This window comes from Tiliqua scincoides, chromosome 3 (assembly GCF_035046505.1).
Source record: "Tiliqua scincoides isolate rTilSci1 chromosome 3, rTilSci1.hap2, whole genome shotgun sequence".
NCBI classification, from domain to species: Eukaryota; Metazoa; Chordata; class Lepidosauria; order Squamata; family Scincidae; genus Tiliqua; species Tiliqua scincoides.
The window spans coordinates 39431829-39453227 of record NC_089823.1 but is presented as its reverse complement, the minus strand read 5'-3'; the positions used below and the strand labels follow the sequence as shown (position 1 = coordinate 39453227).

Genomic DNA, 21399 nt, shown 5'->3' with positions numbered 1-21399 from the left:
ACCTTCCTTATGAGGAAAGGCTATGGCGTTTGGGCCTCTTCAGCCTAGAAAAGAGACGCCTGAGGGGGGACGTCATTGAAACATACAAAATTATGCAGGGGATGGACAGAGTGGATAGACAGATGCTCTTTACACTCTCAAATAACACCAGAACCAGGGGACATCTGCTAAAATTGAGTGTTGGGGGAGTTAGAACACACAAAAGAAAATATTTCTTTATTCAGCATGTGGTTGGTCTGTGGAACTCCTTGCCACAGGGTGTGGTGATGGCACCTGGCCTGGGTGCCTTTAAAAGGGAAATGGACAAGTTTCTGGAGGAAAAATCCATTACGGGTTACAAGCCATGATGTGTATGTGCAACCTCCTGATTTTAGAAATGGGCTATGTCAGAATGCCAGATGTAAGGGAGGGCACCAGGATGAGGTCTCTTGTTATCTGGTGTGCTCCCTGGGGCATTTGGTGGGCCGCTGTGAGATACAGGAAGCTGGACTAGATGGGCCTATGGCCTGATACAGTGGGGCTGTTCTTATGTTCTTATGGGAAATAAATTGGCTTCAGAGCATATATCCATCCTTGGCCAATTTCTCCCTCCTGCCCTGCTTTCAGTCACAGGCAGTTTGCTGCTACCAGCGGCAGGCCAGCTACACAGAATGGGAGGGTGAACTTTGCAATTACTTTAAAGCATGCTATGCCACTGGAACATGAATTCCGGAGGTGTAGCAGGCCCATAGTATTGGGCCATCAGTAAGCTGGAGGTTGTCCAGAGTCCAAGTCTAACTACTATATCATACTTCCTCCTCCCATAGAAGTAGAAGCAATCCAAAGGATAATCTTTTTCAATCTAATGTCTTATGGAATAATACTTTGTTTCTCAATGATCAAAGACAATGATCCCTTCTCTAGTTCTGTGAAAGGTTTTTATTATACAAACTGAGAGCTCATCTGTAATGAGAAGCAGCACTGCCAAACTACCATACTGCACTGTACTCAGGACTAAGCTGGGTACATATCAACCAGAGACACTTGGGTAAACATGAATGACAATGTCAGTCTGTCAACTGACCAAACAAACAAACAAACAAACAAAAAACAGCCCAATCCTATCCACCTCCCATGCAGCCTCTCAAAAGAGGCCTGTCCTGCATCCTACAGTGAGAGGGACAACCTGAATGCTTATGGGAGATAAGTATAAAACATTTACACATACCTCTCAGTAAGCCCTGGTGTGCCTATTGGTCTCCTTGGACATATGCCACCGCTTGGACATATGCCACCAAAGAGAGGAAAGGGGTGGGCAGCCACAAAAGGGCATAGGAACTTGCATGTGCCACTGCCACCGGATCCACCCCCTTTCACCACCACCCCCTGACAAGTGACACCCCCGGTCCACACCTTCCTCACCCAACCCCTGCCCCCACTCCTGCCAGCTATAGCCACTTCTGATCTTGCTGTCACACATGAGGTCTCCACAGCCTCTCCAGCAGTGTGTTGGAAGCACATAGTTATGCTTGCTTCTGTAAGGTCTTTTGAAGATGGCTACTTCCAGTAACAGGAAGGGGAGATAGGATTGGGCTGTAAATTGTGCATATGAGGCAGAAAATATAAATTACAATAATATATGCAAATGAAGAAAAGATAAACATCTATAGCTAAAGCCACAACAAAATTCCTGCCGTTCTTCCTAAACATGAATTTTGCAAAAACCTGATCAGATACATAAGACATTTTGATATGTTCACTGAGAGGAAATTAGAAACAGCATATTTTCCCCTAGAATCTTATTAAAGATCAAGGAACTGTCAAGGGCATACACAATAAGTAATATATACAACACGGAAAGAAAAACTGTTCCACCAAATAGAAGTATGGATAAAAGTATTCAAAACAAACAGGGTGCCGTTTATTAAATTTTCAAGCCTATTGCATTACTTAAATCAGAAGTGTGTAATTCAAGTTCTGTCAAATTAGTTTTCTGCTTTTTCTTTTGTGTTCTTGTTACATCGTTCCCTATTTTTTTAAAAAAGCAGACTCGACATTATAATGAACCAAAGTGCAACATCACCAGCATATTCTTGTCAAGACTGATATTCTTGATTCATTGAGAAAGATAATCTCAATGTGATGTTTTATGTATTCTTTTAAAATACACAGATCACACATGACAAAAAATTACATCAATGAATATCAAACAGATAAACCATGTGCTTGAACCCACTCTGTTCTCAGAGGCAATCCAGGCCCATACAACTGGAGTTTACGATTGATTGCAACAGGACGTGAATGGCTCACATAATAATAACACAGACTCACCTTTGCTGAAGCTTAGAATTATACAACTAATTAAAAAATGATATTATGACAGTTAATATGTGGAAAACATCAGGAGTTTCCAACCACACTGATGGACATTACCATGCTTTATACCTCCCAACTCACACTGGACATGGAATTTATATTTTTATAGTGGGAAGAGAGCAAGAGGAAAAGATCATGGTGATGTTTGTCACGCTTGGGCCTAGAAATGTGTTTTGTGCAAGAACTGCAAACACCATAATCCAGAGGTTCCCAATTTATGCATCATAAGACACTTGCCGGGGCATCGTGGGCTAGCTGTGGCAGGAGCCTCCAACAGTGGTAGGTGGTTTAATGCAGCAGGCAGAGCTGCATCACAGAAAAAGCCCTCCTGTTCACCCTGACCCTGCTACCACTGTTTGGAGGCTCGCCTTAGGCCTCCAAACCTGGAAGTGAATGGCGGTGACGTAACTGTGTGACATGGTACACATCACCGGCATTTACTTCCTAATTCTGGGGGCGTTGCAGCCCCAGCAAGTTTGGGAACTGTTGCCATAATCCCATAATTAAGAGAATGAGTTCTGGTTTCTCAGGTACCCTGCACATGCCCGATCTCGTCTGATCTCAGAAGCTAAGCAGGGTCAGGCCTGGTTAGTACTTGGATGGGAGACCGCCTGGGAATACCGGGTGCTGTAGGCTTATACCATAGTCTTTCAAGACTGAAGGTTGCCAACCACTCTCCTCCAGTTCCTCAGCCATCCTTCACTTCAAGCAAACTTACCTATTTAGGGCAAGGGCTGCAGTAGCAGCAATAGCTGTTGAAAAGAATATACTACTCTAGCCTAGAGCACTGATGGCACTACCCTAGAGCAGGGGTGTCCAAAGCTTTTGGCAGGAGGGCCACATCAACTCTCTGACACTGTGTCAGGGGCCGGGGAAAAAAGAATTGATTTGCATTTAAAATTTGAATAAATTTACATAAGTTTACAAAAATGAATATATTAAAGATGAACTTATATGAATGAATGAAGGTCTTGCAATAGCTCCAGGCCTATAAAAAGGCTTTGCACAAAGTAAAGCTGGCCTTTCCTTTGCTGCCGCTACTGCATCACAGGCGTGAAACAGCAAACAGTGGAGGGAGCCCTCATCCCACAGCTCATGCAAGAGGTCAAACAGTCACCCTCATACTGAGAGCAGTTGCATCGGGTAAATGTGGGCTCCAACAAATCTCTGGAGGGCCAGAGGCTCATTGGAGACTGGAGGCTCCCTGAGGGCCGCATTGAGAAGCCTCGAGGGCCGCAAGTGGCCCCAGGGCCGGGGTTTGGGCACCCCTGCCCTATAGCAATGGTGACATTACCCTATGACCAGCATTCACCAACATCCAAACACAACAGAGTTTGTTTTACTTGTCATTTTTGTAATTAGTTATCATTTCTTTAAATAATACATAGAATCACACATGACTGGACTGTATTATTTAAAAAAAAAATGAGTATGTTAAAAAAAATTTCTCTGTTGTTCATGGAGGGGGGTGACACACCAGCAAAGTAAAGTTAAGCATTTTTTGAATTTCTGAATGCTGAACCCCAAAAATTCACCATCACTGCCCTAGAGCCATTAGGTATTCTTCTTCTTCCTGGGACTCATGCAATATGTCAGATAGGGCAAGAGACAGCTCAGTGGTAGAGCATGTGCTTTGTAAGCAGAAGGTCCCAAAATGCATCTCTAGGAAGGTTTTGGAAAGACTCCTGTCTGAACCTCTGGAGAACCCTGGCCAATCAGTGTAAACAAGACTGAGTTACCTGCATCAATTATCAGACACAGTACGAGGTTTGTTCCTCCTTTTCATGGCTGTCTCATCTCTAGGCAGCTAAGTTTTGCTTGTGAGAAGAAGTTTTGGGTGCAGGGCACTGGGAGGGGCACTGGAAGAGCTGAATTTTGATGTGCCTCAGAAATAAGTTCCTTTTCAGTGGGGAAAAGGTGGGGAAACTTATTCATTAGGCAACGCTTGCAAGACAAGGCCAGCTTGCCCATCTCTGGTTAAAAGGGATCAATGTGAAGAAATGCAGTTACACATACTTAAGTTTGTTTTGAATGGAAATAAGAGCTATTGAGAATAATATGGCAGAGGTAAAACGCAAAGCCCTCTGACCTGCACTTCTTTTGGAATTAATAGACTGATGTAGGAGGCTTTTCCCCCCTACTGTTTTGACTGGTGAACAGAAAAATATTTAAACTTTAAAAAAATAGTTAAGAATTTTAATTGGGTTCTTAACTCTTGGATAACTGGTTTTATGGAATTTTGGCCTATGTAATGAAGAAAGAAAAATAGCTCATTTACTTGGCACTAATTACTGGCCAGACAGTGAATCAATTCTGTACTGTTTCACAGCAGAGAACTAGTAATGAGTATTTCTAAGTTTCACAGAATTAGTGGTCTAATGGGGAACATGCTGTGAGCAAATGGAGTACAGTTTGCAAGCAGAAATTTATGATAAGTTATGCTGCCACAAGTAACTAAGAGGCAAGGAACAAGCCTTTCTTGATTTTTTTCCTTGAGGGTAGTAAAAATCTTGTTTCTTATTTCCACACACAGAACGCTACTGCTCTCATACCATCATATGGCTGAAATATAAAGAAGACTGATTTGCTCATTAGGTATTCTAACTTCTTTCCTAAAGGGTCCAAGATCTCAGCTGGCGATCTAATAATCCCACTGCTGAGGCCTGCTACTATTGGATTCTCAGTGTGCTGTTTTGGAAAAGTGGTGAACAAATAGCTAATTAATTGTTTGGAAATGTGCATTTAATTTTTATTCCACTAAATAACATAATGAAAACAACGTAGTGGGACTTCCAGATAGTTTCCCAACAAGACAGTAGCCAGGCCCACCGTCAATAATATTATTTCCCAAAACCTAATCATGTCTTGAATTTCATGGGAATTCAGTTACTTCAGTTTAATCACAGAATGTCTGAGGCACAGGCACTCCTTGATAGACCCACCTCTCTCTGTCTCTCTCTCTTACACACACACACACACACACACACACACACACACACACACCCCTGTTGTTGAGATGCTTACTTCTGGGGAAAACCAGTTGAGGGAGACATGGACCATGAACAACTGTAAGGCCTGATGGAAGGCAGATTGTTGAAATCCAAGATAAAACCAAACTTTATAATAAGTTTCCATTCTCTGTTATATCTAAATGGAACCCAGTGTTTGCCTACAATACTAGTGTTGTTTGTAAGTCATCACTGTTATGTTTTTGATGATAACATGGCTTATCTCCTAGTTTAAGATACAGAATTGGGTTGATGGCTCTGGAGGGCTTGCTTCACTTGTCCCACAGAGACAGATTGCCTAATCCCTCCATTAACATGTTCTTCTATGGGAGTAGTGAAGGTTGGCAGAGGTCACTGACAAAAAGAGCATGCCTTAGGCCTGTAAGAAATAATGTTGTGTGCTATCTCTGATTTCCAGAAGACTGTATTATAAAAAAATAGTTTTAGTTCCAGCAACCATGCCCTGAAATGTCTCACAGCCTGAATACTCATGACGGTCTGCAATACATAGACACAATGAAGCAACAAAGTCATGTACGTGCAATCTAGGAAAATTAAGCAAGGACACATGGCACCAAGAAAAATGCTAACAGCAATTAATGAATGCCAAAAAGCGTATGCGCCATATAATACCACATGGCCTTTGGCAAAATAGAGAGGCAGGATCCTACACACTTGCAGACAGGCAACACACTAAAGCAGTATATTCACTGAGCAGCTCTGAGCACTGGTGAGTGTGCAAACGAGAGACTATGAACAACAGAATAGAAATCTTGTAAACAGTCTCCCAGAATCAAGGGGCAGACCACTGCTCCATTCTCCATTCCACTACTCAATGAAATTCTTCAGCATTACAAAGACTGAACAGTCATTTGGTACAACTGCACCCTCATTAAGCATGACATATTAACGTAATTTGTATCAATTATACTCATTCTTTATTTGACTGCAGAAATAATAGCATCACCTGTGTGAAACTCCTACATTTTTCTTTTCTTTTTTTAGGAGCCAGCAAATCAATCTACTCACATTTTTCATGCTGTTGATTCAGAGTTGCAAATTGGTTACAGCAATAAGGAAGCACTGAAAAACATGAAATGCTTATTAAAAAAGAATTTTCTCCCCTACAGTTATTCAAAACAACATGAAATTCCTTTATTAACTGCAAATACTACTAGTAAGAAAGATAGCAGACAATACCCATTTCATTTTACAACTATCAGGTGACACCTAGTGGTAAGTTTTATAGGAAAAAGTAATTTTAAAAGCAAAAATGAATAAGCTGTACAGTAAGAATTTAAGCATTTGTAAACCTTGAATCAGAATGTTCAGATGAGCTTGTTTTAAAATATGTAAATATAGTTTAAAAACATTCCTGTGCATAGTCATCTTAGATGAGCTGTTCAGGAAAACCATTGAAATAGGTCCCATTATATTCAACCATCCATCCATGTTGGCATCCTTCAGTCTCGGAAGACTATGGTATCGCGTTCTGAATGGTGGTTCTGGAACAGTGTCCTCTCCAGTGCATGAAGCCTGGGTAAAGTAGATATGGAGGATAGATTGTTTCCCATGCAGCAAATCCCCCCTCTCCACGTCGCTGAAATGGTCCAATTGAAAGGCACAGGCCAATATGGTTGGTTCCAGGCCAATACAGTTGGTATATTCAACAGAGCCTGGCAAATGTGCATAGGATCCTTCTAATACATTTCCATGAGTTTTAATGGTGTGAGTCTGAGTTCACAGGAATAATTAATTTCATTACAGGATTCTCACCAAACATTTCTTCAAAAAATAAAATAGAAATCAAAGCAGATTTGACTGGCACGTTGAAACAGGAAGGGGGACAGGGAACTTTATATAAGATAAGAATTTAAAAAATAAGAAAGGGTCCTTAGATATTTGTTCTGAAATGTATTTATGTATAAATGAACATTTGTATCCCATCTTCCTCCTGAATTCAAGAAGGCTTACAGATATTGACCAACTTACAGGCTTACAGATATTGACAGCCAGAATAACACACACACACACACACACACAGAAGAGAGAGAGAGAGAGAGAGAGAGAGAGAGAGAGAGAGAGAGAGAGAGAGAGAGCGCGCAAAACAAAAATATAAGAATCAGAGGAACAAATAACAACTTGGGATAACTAATAAAAATCAGGAGAATTCAGGAAAGGTTAATGAAAGAGACAAGTCTTCAACCTCTCACAAAATACCAACAAGGAGAGGGATAAATACGAGAGGGATAAATGCACACTGTGTGGGAAGCACCCTTCAATGGGAGCCTCTCAATGGGAACACTTCTCCATGGGAGCCCTGCCAAGAAAGACCTCTCATGCATCACCACCAAATTGGCCTCAAAGGGCAGCAGGCCACATTAGAGAATATTCTTCTAATATCTGGTATGTACCTGAAAAACCCATGGGTTCTGATGAAATTGCTGTAAGCCTTCCTGGACTCATGGGATAGTGAGGTATTAATACAACAGAAAATTCTTGTCTGAAGCTTTAATTACGGTCTCATAGGAAAGTGGACAAAAAATTTATTAGATAGTAAGATTTCAAGGATTATGTCTTTCTATATAAATGCCCCTGTTTTAAAGATCTTTGTGAGGTCTTGCTCCAAACATCTGTGTCATCAGAGGCAAGTGTGGTGACCACAAAGTACAGGACATTTTTAGTGATTGCCCCTTTCTCATGGAACTCCCTCCATACAGAAGTTCACGGGATCTAATGGGATTCTGAAGATAGCTGGTGAAAGAGTCTGTGTTCCCAGTCTCCTAGACTTCTGGGATAGCACAAAAAATCTCATGCTGACTTTATGTGCTGTTTTTATTACTATTTAATGCAATTGATCATATCGTTTTTATGGCTGTTCTACTGTATAATTTGATTTTAATTGCTTTGAGTACCTCTGGCAGGCTGAATCACAGAATAAAGATGTAAGAAATATATAAAGCAATTTACCTTCAAAGAATCCAAACTTACTTAACAAAGTGAATTAAAACAAGAACCGTCTAAAAACTTTTGCCAGTCAGAAAATGAGTATCCAGCAGACACTTCTACAGCAACTGTAGACACTTAATATTAATAATAAACTTGACATAATATGCTATTAAATTCTCAGAGTGAATTTCTCTGTTAACTACAAATGACAACATAATAATAGTGACAATAATAAAGGCTAAAAAAGCTGAGCAGAAAATCACTGAAAGCAAGTAGCAGTAGACATCCACCCACACGACCACTCCAAAAAGCACTTTTTCTGTGCAGAGGATATCACGCTATTATGTTCAAATGCATAAATGAACTCTGAACATTCCTGATTCATCTGAACAGAACACATTCAAGGATAAAAACCTTTGGTGTGACAGTAAAGGTTCTTACAATTCATTCATTTGAAAAAGCACTGAAATTTTAAATTAAGTCTCATGCCTTAATTTATGCTCCACACAAGTAATAAAGAGTCCTGCATATTGTGATGGCTCACAAAACAGGTTTCATACTCTCTACTTGATCATTCAACCCCAGTCCTTTTTGTTTGCAAGTGTTCAGTGCTGCAGGCGACACCAAAGCTAGCATCCGTGTAGTTCTTTTACAATTTGGGGAAAGAATTCTGTTCTAGTGTCTATTGTTTGACTGCATTCCTTTTAATTTCTCTTTCTAACAGGGCTGCAATATTTTTATGCAAGCAGGACAGTTTGAGCAATAATACAGTGAACCCTTGATTTATCAGACTTCACAAATAATGGATATTGTCTACATTAAAAGCTATTCATATATGTTTTGCTCATGCCATATGCATTGTCATAAATACATTTAATGGACTTCAGGCATGAATGGACATCCTTTCCTCCATTGGTCTGTTAAATTGAGGGTTCATTGTACATGGGTACATGGGTACATTTATGATTCCTGTTCCTTTAAAAAAATAGACAGATGGATCACACTATTTTTTGAATTTGAAAGGTAGAATGTTGTCCCAAATGCACACATCAAGTTTCATGGCTCTATCTTAATGACCAAGAGAGATATATTAAATAAAGAAAAAGAAAAAGCTGAATTGGCAAGCTACATTTTGCTTGACCAAAAAGAGAGGGCACAAGCCATGGAGTACACAAGAAGTAACGGCAATATCTACACAAATGCACTCTGCAGCCTCAAATTCCATGTCATGACAAATCAAAATAAACCTGCAAGAATGGGAAGTTCAGTGGCACATCAGGTCAGGAGGTCTGGTCTAGAGGATAGAGCCTCTGTTAGCCCGAAGATAACATTAGAAAGTCGCCAGTTAGAGGACAACGGCAGCTCCCTGCACGACTGAGAATGGCAAGACCTTGAAGCTGCTGACAAGCTGAGCTGAGTGATTCTACCTGCTCTTGGTGTGAGCAAGAAGCATCTTGGCTGCACTCCATGTGAGAGATGGAACTGCTTGTCAGCCTGCGCGGGAGAACTGGAGGCCAGAAGTGAGACCAAACCAGGAAGATCTTATGAGGAAAGGCTACGGCGTTTGGGCCTCTTCAGCCTAGAAAAGAGACGCTTGAGGGGGGACATGATTGAGACATACAAAATTATGCAGGGGATGGACAGAGTGGATAGGGAGATGCTCTTTACACTCTCACATAATACCAGAACCAGGGGACATCCACTAAAATTGAGTGTTGGGCGGGTTAGGACAGACAAAAGAAAATATTTCTTTACTCAGCGCGTGGTCAGTCTGTGGAACTCCTTGCCACAGGATGTGGTGCTGGCGTCTAGCCTAGACGCCTTTAAAAGGGGATTGGACGAGTTTCTGGAGGAAAAATCCATTATGGGGTACAAGCCATGATGTGTATGCGCAACCTCCTGATTTTAGGAATGGGTTAAGTCAGAATGCCAGATGTAGGGGAGAGCACCAGGACGAGGTCTCTTGTTATCTGGCGTGCTCCCTGGGGCATTTGGTGGGCCGCTGTGAGATACAGGAAGCTGGACTAGATGGGCCTATGGCCTGATCCAGTGGGGCTGTTCTTATGTTCTTATGTTCTTATGTTCTTAAGATCCATTTGTTGGTTCTTGAAAGAGAGAACCTCTATGATTGTAAAAATCCCCTTGAGGGATTTAGAAATGCCTGCCTATGTAAACCGCCTTGAATAAAGTCAGAGGAGTAATCCGATGACCAGAAAGGCGGTATATAAATACCGAGGAGTTGTTGTTGTTGTTGTTGTTGTTGTTATCTGCAAATAGGTTAAAAGATGTCTGCAAATTACTATTGCAGAATATCATCCATGTGTTCAAAAGGGCAGACGGAAAGCAGAAGTACCACCTGTGCCATGTGGTATACCAGCTGAAAGCAACACAATGGGTTATAAAGGTTTTTATAGTAAATTATCCATACAGAAGAATACAAATAATGTTCACTGTCAAAATATTCAGGAGGATACCATACCTAAAATGGGTATTCAAGATGTCTGAAAGTTAATGCAGGGAGCCAGGTGAATGGTTACAATTGTCTCAGCACTGCTTTCCAAGACATTTTACAGAAACATAAGAACATAAGAACAGCCCCACTGGATGAGGCCATAGGCCCATCTAGTCCAGTTTCCTGTATCTCACAGCGGCCCACCAAATGCCCCATGGAGCACACCAGATAACAAGAGACCTCATCCTGGTGTCCTCCCTTGCATCTGGCATTCTGACATAACCCATTTCTAAAATCAGGAGGTTGCGCATACACATCATGGCTTGTACCCCATAATGGATTTTTCCTCCAGAAACTTGTCCAATCTCCTTTTAAAGGCGTCTAGGCTAGACGCCAGCACCACATCCTGTGGCAAGGAGTTCCACAGACTGACCACACGCTGAGTAAAGAAATATTTTCTTTTGTCTGTCCTAACCTGCCCAACACTCAATTTTAGTGGATGTCCCCTGGGTCTGGTATTATGTGAGAGTGTAAAGAGCATCTCCCTATCCACTCTGTCCATCCCCTGCATAATTTTGTATGTCTTAATCATGTCCCCCCTCAGGCGTCTCTTTTCTAGGCTGAAGAGGCCCAAACGCCGTAGCCTTTCCTCATAAGGAAGGTGCCCCAGCCAAGTAGTCATCTTAGTCACTCTCTTTTGCACCTTTTCCATTTCCACTATGTCTTTTTTGAGATGCGGCGACCAGAACTGGACACAAGGTGTGGCCTTACCATAGATTTGTATGGTTTGTATTTGTATTTGTATAGATTTGTTGATTTGTATTTGTAGAAAGATTGTAGAAAGATTGTAGAAAGGCCACAAGGTGTGGCCTTACCATAGATTTGTATGGTTTGTATTTGTATTTGTATAGATTTGTTGATTTGTATTTGTAGAAAGATTGTAGATTTGTATTTGTATTTGTGTTTGTATAGATTTGTAGATTTGTATTTGTAGAAAGTATGACATATTTGCATGTTCACAGAGCAAAACATGATCCTAAATCTGTGAGCCCTAAAAAACGTACTTGATCCTCAAGATCTTAAAAAAGATGTTATGGGATGTATTGGTGGCAGCTGCACACACAATATCCTATCCCACTTCCTGGCTTCAATTCCCTAACCCCCATGTGGACTATAGAGCTGGTGCAGGGCCAAGTAGATTCAGTACGTGGGCACAGGCCTAACCTGGAGTAAGGGAACAAATGTTCCCTTACTCCGAGGCGACCTCCAGTGGCCAAAATGCACCTGCAGGATTCAGTATGAACCATGTTGGCTCAGCTACATAGGAAAATGTGAGAAGTTAAGTAGGGTTGGGCTGTTAGTAGGGTTGGGCTGTTAGTAAAAATAAAGAGTCCTATGGCACTTTAATAATTAAAAATGTATAAAAGTATAAGCCTTCGTGAGCAAAATTTCACTCTGCCAGTTGTATCTGATAAAATTGGGGAAAAAAACCTTTAGGAAACAATGCATTTGTTAGCCTATTCCTGCCTCAAAAATATTTGAGTCAAATGAATAATCTGGTCTGGCCAAGCACTACAACCTTACCTTCACCTTTTTCGAAGCTTAATCTTAAATGTTATACATCAAGGTGCTATTCTGAATGCATAAACTGACAATAAATACATAAGGGGCATTTTTTAATTACCAAATATTCCTATCATTTTTCTGTGATAGGTTCCATTTAAACACAGTTCTAATTTTAGCTTCCTACCAATCTGTGTCAACAATGTAGAAATAGTTTCTGTTGATGGTTCCAAGAGCTAGAGAAACTTAGCAATGGAATTTTGTCTTTTTTTCAGAATTCTCCTGTCAGCTGAAACAATCATTTCTGTTGATACTCTCTATGTACTAATTCCTCATTAGTACAATTTTAGTACAAATTCTAGCACTCTTAGTACTAGAATTTTAGTACAAATTCATTAGTACAAATTCTAGTACAATTTTGTCTTTTTTCAGAATTCTCCTGTCAGCTGCAACAATCATTTCTGTAGATAATCTCTATGTACTAATTCTATGTACTAATTCTTCTCCTCCTCCTCTCTCTCTCTTTCTCATGCACTCAACATTTGGAGTTACTTTGTTGTGAACACACTTTTAATAACATGGGCACCCACTCTGGACACACACATATTATGAATGACAGTTTAAGGGGGGTTATTAATACCTTAGATATTCTCTTAGAAAACATCAAACACATATAGTTGCATATTTGTAAATTTAAATTAGTGAATGACAGTCTTAAATCTTCCATTTCAAATATTTCAATGGACAGATAGTGGACTCCCAGCAGTTAAGAATGTCTGACAAGACTGTCCATGACAAGAGCATTAGACACTCACAGCTATCTGATGGTTAATACTCCAAGAAACTGGCAACTATGCCTACAAATACTAATGCTATAAAATGTAAATAACTCCTATCTTCTAGTGTATTTGGTTTAACTTACTGAATCTGCCCCTCAGCAGATCACATCAGTACTGACGAAATCATGACCATCAGGCCTTGATCTGTTGCTATCTGGAGGAATTCAGTCAGGTACAGGAACCCTTGGTACCCTGTACATTGTGATCTAGAATATTTAATGTTCAGTGTTCTAGAACACTTTTCTACTTGTTAGGGAAAAAAAGACTGCTGCTTTGTTAAAAAAAAGTATTCGCTGAAGATTCAATCATTTTTATCCATAACCCTTTTAACTAAAAAGCACTCAAACTCACAACCCTAAACCAGTGTTTCTCAACCAGGGGTATTCATACCATCACTTGTACCATCACTTGCTGTCACCCTGCCGCCTGACAGCAAGACCAGCAATGTAGTAGCATGACAAGTGGCAGGAGAAGCTTCAGCTCGGCAGGCAGAGCTCCAGCGTGTGCATTTTACCCACTCAAAAAAACTCCTGTCCACCCTGAATAACAACAACAACAACTTTATTTTTATTCCGCCTTTCTCCCCAAAGGGACTCAAGGCGGCTTACAACAGGTTAAAACAGATTAAAAACATAATTTAAAAACAGATAAAAGCATATTAACACATATCATAAAAACAGTAGTCAGATAAAAAGTAGTCAGGTAAAAAGAGCATAAAGCAACAAATCATAAAAGAATCAGGCCTGTAACCAAGTATTAAAAAAATATTAAAAGATGTTGAAGAGATGTTAAAAAGGCCGAAAACTCAGAAGGCTTGTTTAAACAGAAGGGTCTTCAAGCCTCGCCAAAATGTCTCAAGAGAGGGAGCCATTCTTAAGTCAAGAGGAAGGGAATTCGATAGCGGTGGTGCCACTACTGAGAAGGCCCTATTTCTTGCCACTGCCCCACGTACCTCCCTAGGCGGTGGCACTTGTAAAAAGGCCTTCTCTGAAGACCTAAGAGGACTAGCCGTATTGTACAAGAGTAGGCAATCTCTAAGATACCCTGGCCCAGAGCAGTATAGGGCTTTAAAGGTCAAAACCAGCACCTTGAATTGGGCCCGGAAACAAATGGGCAGCCAGTGCAGCTGCTGCAGAAGCGGACTGACAGAGTCGAACCGCCTACCTCCAGTAACCACACGGGCCGCCGCATTCTGCACTAGTTGCAGTTTCCGAACTGTCTTCAAGGGCAGCCCCACATAGAGGGCGTTACAATAATCTAACCTCGATGACACTGTAGCATGGATCACCGTGGCCAGGTCTGCACGATCCAAGTACGGCCGCAGCTGGCACACCAGCCGAAGCTGAGCAAAGGCCCCCCTAGCCTCAGCCGCCACCTGGGAATCCAGGAGCAACTGCAAGTCCAGGTGGACCCCCAAGCTGCGGACCTGCTCCTTCAGGGGGAGTGCAACCCCATTCAGCGCAAGCACCAGCGCTAGCACCTGCAGATAGTCCAGCACCTGCATCGAGGATTTCCGAATCAGGAGAGCCTCTGTCTTATCCAGATTTAATTTCAGCTTGTTAGCCCCCATCCAGATCCTCACTGCCTCCAGACAGTGCTCTAAGCCCTCAACTGCCACCCCGGAGTCTGGAGGAAAGGAGAGATAGAGCTGGGTATCATCGGCGTATTGATGGCACCCCACTCCAAACCCCCGGATGACCTCTCCCAGTGGTTTCATTTAGATGTTAAATAGCTTGGGGGACAGAATTGAACCCTGTGGCACCCCGCACCTCAAGGGCCAGGGTGTCGAACAGGCATCCCCCAGCACCACGATCTGGGAGCGACCCTCCAAGTAGGAGCGGAACCACCGCAAAACAGTGCCTCCAACTCCCAACTCGGCCAATCAGCCCAGAAGGATACCATGGTCGATAGTATCAAAAGCCACTGAGAGGTCCAGCAGGACCAACAGGGATGCACTCCCCCTGTCCAGTCCCCGGCGTAGGTCATCCACCAAGGCGACCAAGGCAGTTTCCGTTCCAAAGCCTAGAAACCAGATTGAATAGGATCCAGATAATCCGCTTCATCCAAGACCCTCTGGAGTTGAGACGCCACCACCCGTTCAATTACCTTGCCCAGAAACAGGATGTTGGAGACTGGCCGGTAGTTGTCTAACACAGTGGAATCCAGGGAAGGCTTCTTCAGGAGGGGGCGAACCACCACCTGTTTCAAAGCACATGGCAACGTCCCCTCCATCAAGGAAGAGTTGACCACCCTCCCTGTCCACTCAGCCAGTCCACCCCGGGCAGCTCTTATCAGCCAAGCTGGGCAAGGGTCAAGCAGGCAGGCAGATGGCCTCACACTTCAAAGGAGTCTGTCCACATCCTCAGGCTGTACAAGCTGAAAAGAATCCCACAACACTGGACAAGCAGTTGCCAAGGGGACATCGTCAGACATTGTCAATGTGGCATCCAAGTTGTGATGAATATGATTGATTTTATCTGCAAAATGTTGTGCAAACATGTCACAGCGGCTGACCGTGTGTTCCTCCTGGTCTACTGGAGGGGCCTGATGGAGGAGGCCCCGCACCACACGGAACACCTCTGCCGGACGGTTGTCAGCAGACACAATGGTAGCAGAGAAGAACGATCTCTTCGCTGCTACCACCGCCACGGAATAGGCTCTGTAATGAGCTCTACTCCGTGTCCGATCGGATTCATTCCAAGTTTTCTGCCACCGTCGCTCTAGACGTCTGCCCTGCCACTTCATCATTCGCAGCTCCTCAGTGAACCAAGGAGCCGCTCCGAGTCTGCGACATGGCAGAGGTCGCTCCGGAGCAATCTCATCCACTGCCCTGGTCATTTCCCCATTCCAGAGGTCAACCAGGGCCTCAGATGAGATGCCAGTCTTGGCAGTGGGGAAATCCCCCAGAGCCCTCAGGAAACCTTCAGGATCCATTAGCCTCCGGGTGCAGACCATAGAAAACGGTCCCCCGCCTCTGCGGAGGTAGGAAGTTGCAACAAGCCTAAACCTTACCAGGAAGTGATCTGTCCATGACAACGGAGTGATCTTGATCTCCTCTACATCCAGATCACTACCCCCGTGCCCAGCTGTAAACACCAGGTCCAGCACGTGTCCTGCAGTATGTGTTGGGGCCAAGACCTTCTGGGACAGGTCCATGGTTGTCATGGCGGCCATGAAATCCTGAGCTGCACCTGCTACAGGGGCCTCGGCATGAACATTGAAGTTCCCCAGCACTAGTAGGCGGGGGGACTCCAATGCTACCCCCGAGATCACCCCAGTCAGCTCAGGCAGGGAGACTATTGGGCAGCAGGGCAGGCGGTACACCAACAGAATCCCAATCCTGTCCGGTCCTGTCAACACAACATGCAGGCACTCGAACCCAGCAAACTGCTGGACAGGGCACCTGGTAAGGGAGATGGACTCACGATAGACCATTGCAGGTCCCCGTCCCTGTCCCTGCAATCTTGGTTGCTGCAACACCTAGAAACCTGGTGGACAATGTTTGTTGTGTTGCATCTGGCCTCCCAATCGAGAACTAACTGGCGATGACATCATTGTCAGTTACTTCCAGTGGTACTTCTAATAGGCAAACCATGCGAAGTGGTACAGTGAGGGACAAACACTGAGATGCGCTGTCCTAGATGAATTTACTATAATAACTACAGGTAATGCATAGTTCAAAGCAGGTTTCAGGTATAGTGCTGCAATATGTGCATGCAAGTATGTATGTATTCACACACGTGAGCACACGTGCATATATATGTACGGCATTGTTTGCTGGACCCCCCCAATCTATTCTCACAACACTCCTGCAATGTAGATTAAACTGAGACACAGTGACAAGCCTGAAATCACCCAGACTAACAGCGCAATCCTATACATGTTTATTCAGAAGTAAATCCCATTGTATTCAGTGGGTAAGTGTAAGTGTGTATAAGACTGCAGGTAAATCTAACACTAACTACTAAACTATTTATTTATAATATTTCAATCCCGCTTTTCCCACACCGACAAGGTTTCCCAGGCTATACCTGCTAGAGTGCTGGTTTCAGAATGCATAGAACTGGGTTAAAATCCTTGCTCAGCCACAAAGTTTTCTGAATGACTGTGAGCCAGACGTATTCTTTCTGCCCAACGTACCAAACACTGTTGTTGTAAGTATAATGGCAGAGAGAGGGGGCGAGAGAGAGAGAGAGAGTTCCCCCCGCTCCACAAGACAAACAGCAAGCTTAAAAAGTATTTACTAAACAAATAACTATTTGAAGAGTGTCAAACCCCGGGGGGGAGGGGGGGTTGAAGGGTCTCCGGTCAGAAAGGGGTGGTTAGATTCACCCAGGTCCCTCTCTTTGGTTTCCAAGGCAGCCTTCGACTCACGTGCGTGCAGCCTTCCTCCCCGGCTTTTAGCCACGGCAGGCTTCCCCCTCATCATTTGCCTCCCCTGCCTTTATGGAGCTCCTGGCCCCACCTCTCTCTCAGGGCAGCCACACCTGGCCCATTAGCCCAGCTGGTCCTGGGGCCGCCCCTGCCCTGCTGCAGGTGTTGGTTGGAGCTTGCAACCAGCTTGAACGGATCTGCTGCCTTTCCTGCCTCTTGCTCCTCCCCGCTTCCAGGCTCGCTGCTGCCCAGTGCCCTGCTGGTCCCCGCTGCAGGGCGAGATGCCCCTGTGGTGGCTGTGGCCGGTGGCGTCCTCCCTGGGGACAGCCTTGGCTCACTGGGTACTCCCCTGCTTGCCCTCCCCTGCTGGAGCTGGCCACAAAGCATCCCTTCACCCTTCCTGGGTTGCTGTCGGCAGGGGGTGACTTGGCTACCGGCCAAGCCACCCCGACCACCCTGTCGCAGCCGCGGGGAGAGGAGCCGCCCCAGGAGTCACTGTAGCTGGGGGGCGGCGCACCGGCTGGCAGAGTCACTCTGCCCACGTCGTTGCAGCCGTGGGGAGGGGTGTCGCCTCCGGGGTCTCTGCGGGCGAGGCAGGATGCAGCCGGCGGCGGGGCTGCTTTGGCCATGGGGCTGCTGCCGCAGGGAGTGGCACCTTGCCGGGGGTTGCTCCTTCCCCTGCTCTTGCCTCCCTGGCAGCCCTGCTTGCCTGCCAAGGCACCTGGTGGGGCTCACCCACCTCCCTCCGGGGGCTTTGCCTGTCTGTCTTCTGCTCCCCCCCCCAGCCTCTCCGGGTAAGACAGGGGCTGGTCCGGCAGCGAGCCCCTGACAAAGAGCAAATAAAGACATAATTCTGTAAGAAAGAGTTATCAAAAACCAAATTAACAGTATCCCTTGCAAAGCTTATTTCAGAGTTTCAGTGACTAAAATGTAATGTGTCACAACTCGCTAATAATTTCTGAGTACCAGCTATGCTAAAAGCCACTACAATCATTTGTTATTTTCATCAACTTAATCAGATGTTTCCCTGTATAAGTCTAATTTTGCTAAACACATTCTCTGTTCATACAAGTACCAGCTGGTCTGCTTTTAATATTCTGAAGTGATATACAATAAATCAGTGTTCCCTTTTATGATCCTGGAACACAGTTAGGAAGATCAATTTCCATTATCATATTTTATTAATAAGTCTGTTTCTAAGAAAAAACAAAACATCGCTTTGAAACACATAGATAGTCGTGGAAATTCTAAGACTAAGTTTGAGTGATTATTCATCAATCACTTTGTAAGTCTTCAGAGAAGACAGAAAAAAATATTGTTTTGATTAGATTATTGCCGGCTGTGCGCACTCCAAAGTGAGGCTGGTTTTAGAGGTGACGTTGGTTTTAGAACTGTGGAAAGTTTAATATTCACTTTTAGATTTTTACAACTTTCAGTTTCAGAAATCAAATGATAGACTGGGTGAGGTATTTCAGCAAGTTAGATGCTTAAATTAAAAGAAAAAAGATTTAAAAACAAATGTTTCAGGTTATCAGGCTATTCCAACATTTTACAATTTGTAACCAAGTCTAAGCCTGGCAATTTACTGAAGTCACAGGAAGTCCTTCAACAAGTTTCAAAGGAGAGACTAACAGCCCAATCCTATCTGCATGATACGCTGGTGGATCTTGTGGTTCAGTATTGTATCACTTGGGTGGCCATGCTGCAGCTACTCCAATGGTATGGAGATTTCTGCTAACAGTGCAGCAGCCAGTAAGCCTGCATCAGGCCACAGAACAGTCATCAACACAAGTAGACTGGCCGTGAAGTGGGGCAGGGATTGCATTGGGCAGGAGGCTGGTTGAGACCTGTGAGTTCTGGAGTCCTTTTCCCTGGCTTTACACTCCCCCTCTTCAGTGACAGATCTATGCCAGCAAAAGAACTGGTGTAGATTTGAGTGGGCCAATAGCAGATTTTCTTTACTTAGCTCTCCCAGACAGCTTGCTCCTTGCACTGAGCAAACCGGCCCTGGATAGAACTGGGCTGTAAGCCCCTAATACAATTTTCAGTGCACTGTATCTTAAGTTTTATTCTCTAATTCCTGCTGTTTCTTTCTAAATTGATACTTGATATTTGGACACTGTCATCCCACACTACAACTGCTAGATGAGTTCTGGAAACTTAGCCTCTCTCAGCTAGTTATTTTACAATTCCCTAAAACTTCATTTCCAACTTTTGAAAAGATGTTTAAGAAAGGGAGAGTGAAAAATCAAGCTCCTACTACTTGACGTTCAACTGATTTATTTCCAGCCATCTTAGAACCAACTACATGGGTCTAAACAAAAGGTAGGTATGGATTTCAACATTAGGAACCCACTACTATCCTTTCCCCTCCCCACCCCACTGGGGCAGCCACACTGTTTTGCCCCCTTCTTGTCTCTGCTGGTCTGGTGGGTTCAAGCAGGTCTGGCGACATCTCAGGAGCGCTGCTGCCTCTTATGGCAGTGATATCAAAACGGCTGTTGACTGAGCAACGTGCGCCCCACCGCTAGACATTTTACAACAGCAAACCTCTTCCTTGTGGTAAATGGCTGTGCTAAACAGCCCAATCCACAATTCAGTTGGGCTGCAGAAGAAATCCCAACATGCACACAGATAATGTTGAAATAAGCCAAGAAAACTATGTATACACTAACCAAAGTCTATTTAATTTGACCTAGGACCCCTATGTGTAGTGCATTTCTCCCTATGTTTACTTAAAAGCAAGTCCAACTGATTCATTAGGATTTATGCTCTAGTTAAGTATATTTTAAAAGGTAGCCTTAATATTCTTTACTGGTTTAATGTCTCCCCTGGATACTTACAGCCCAATCCTATGGTTTCCCCTCACTGAAGTTGTGACACCAAAATGGCTACGGCTGTGTCCTGTAGGGTGGAGCAGTCTCAGAAGTCTCCTCTGGGTAAGGGATCATTCATTCCCTTACCTGGGAGTAAGCCTTTGCAGCATGGAGGGGTCTACTTGAACCTGCCCTAGCAAAGTCATTGGTGCATGTAGGCTTGGATGCTTGTTCCATCAGTGCTAAAGCCCAATAGAATAGGACTGTTACAGAACCAAGAATTTGAAAATATATATTTTAAACATAAAATTATAATTTTCAATTAAAAGCCTTTACAGACAGGGAAAAAGTTTTCACTTTATTAAAAAGAACTTGTGTTCTATTTAACTAAGCACATAAAAAATATAAAAGATTGCCTATGGTAGACTTATAACAATATATTTCATGGCTCACGTTAATTCCACTATTTTTCTAGTTCATAATTAACCTAAATTATTAAGTTTCAGTCTGCCCTCTAGTGTTCTAATTTTCAACCCTAGCACATCTCAATTCTATGTTTACTCAGTAAGGAGTAAGTCCCACAGATTTTCAGTAGGGCTTACTCACAGCTTAAACAGCCATCACAGAATTGTATTTGACTTGGGTCTTTTTCTTCATTTTGAGAATAATGCTGTCTTTTGTAAAAATAAAAATAATAGCATGCACTGCAAATTCCAAGGAAAAAAATGGGATTTTGATATAGTAGTTATCCGACCATCATCTTAATTGGCCCAAAATAATGTCATGCTTTACACATCACTAGAATGATAGTTGTATTTTAGTTCAGCCTCAAAATATTTTGCCTACACAGAGACCATTATGGAAAAGATAGTTTCCTATGAGTAGAGGTGTTTGAAAATGATGTTCTTTACTCAGAAGTAAGCCCACTATGATCAGTAAGACTTAGGTTGTAATCCTGTCTTACTCACTGGAAACAAACACTTCTACCTATGAGCAAAACAATCTCTCTGTCCTAGTTCAAACTAAATGCTAAACCAAAGTTT

At 43.3% G+C, this 21399-nt stretch overlaps 1 protein-coding gene across 12 annotated transcripts in view; it reads right to left on the bottom strand.

The window, feature by feature from the left end:
- Positions 1-21399, bottom strand: part of BBX (BBX high mobility group box domain containing) — a 178374-nt gene that overhangs the window by 91353 nt on the left and 65622 nt on the right. For 7 of the 12 annotated variants that reach the window (XM_066620461.1, XM_066620469.1, XM_066620470.1 and 4 more), the window contains one exon: positions 6393-6446. The exons of the other annotated variants lie outside the window; for them this stretch is intronic. In XM_066620461.1, coding sequence (XP_066476558.1) covers positions 6393-6401 — 9 coding nt within the window. In that variant the 5' untranslated portion in view covers positions 6402-6446. The remainder of the gene's footprint in view (positions 1-6392; positions 6447-21399) is intronic. 12 annotated transcript variants of the gene reach the window in all.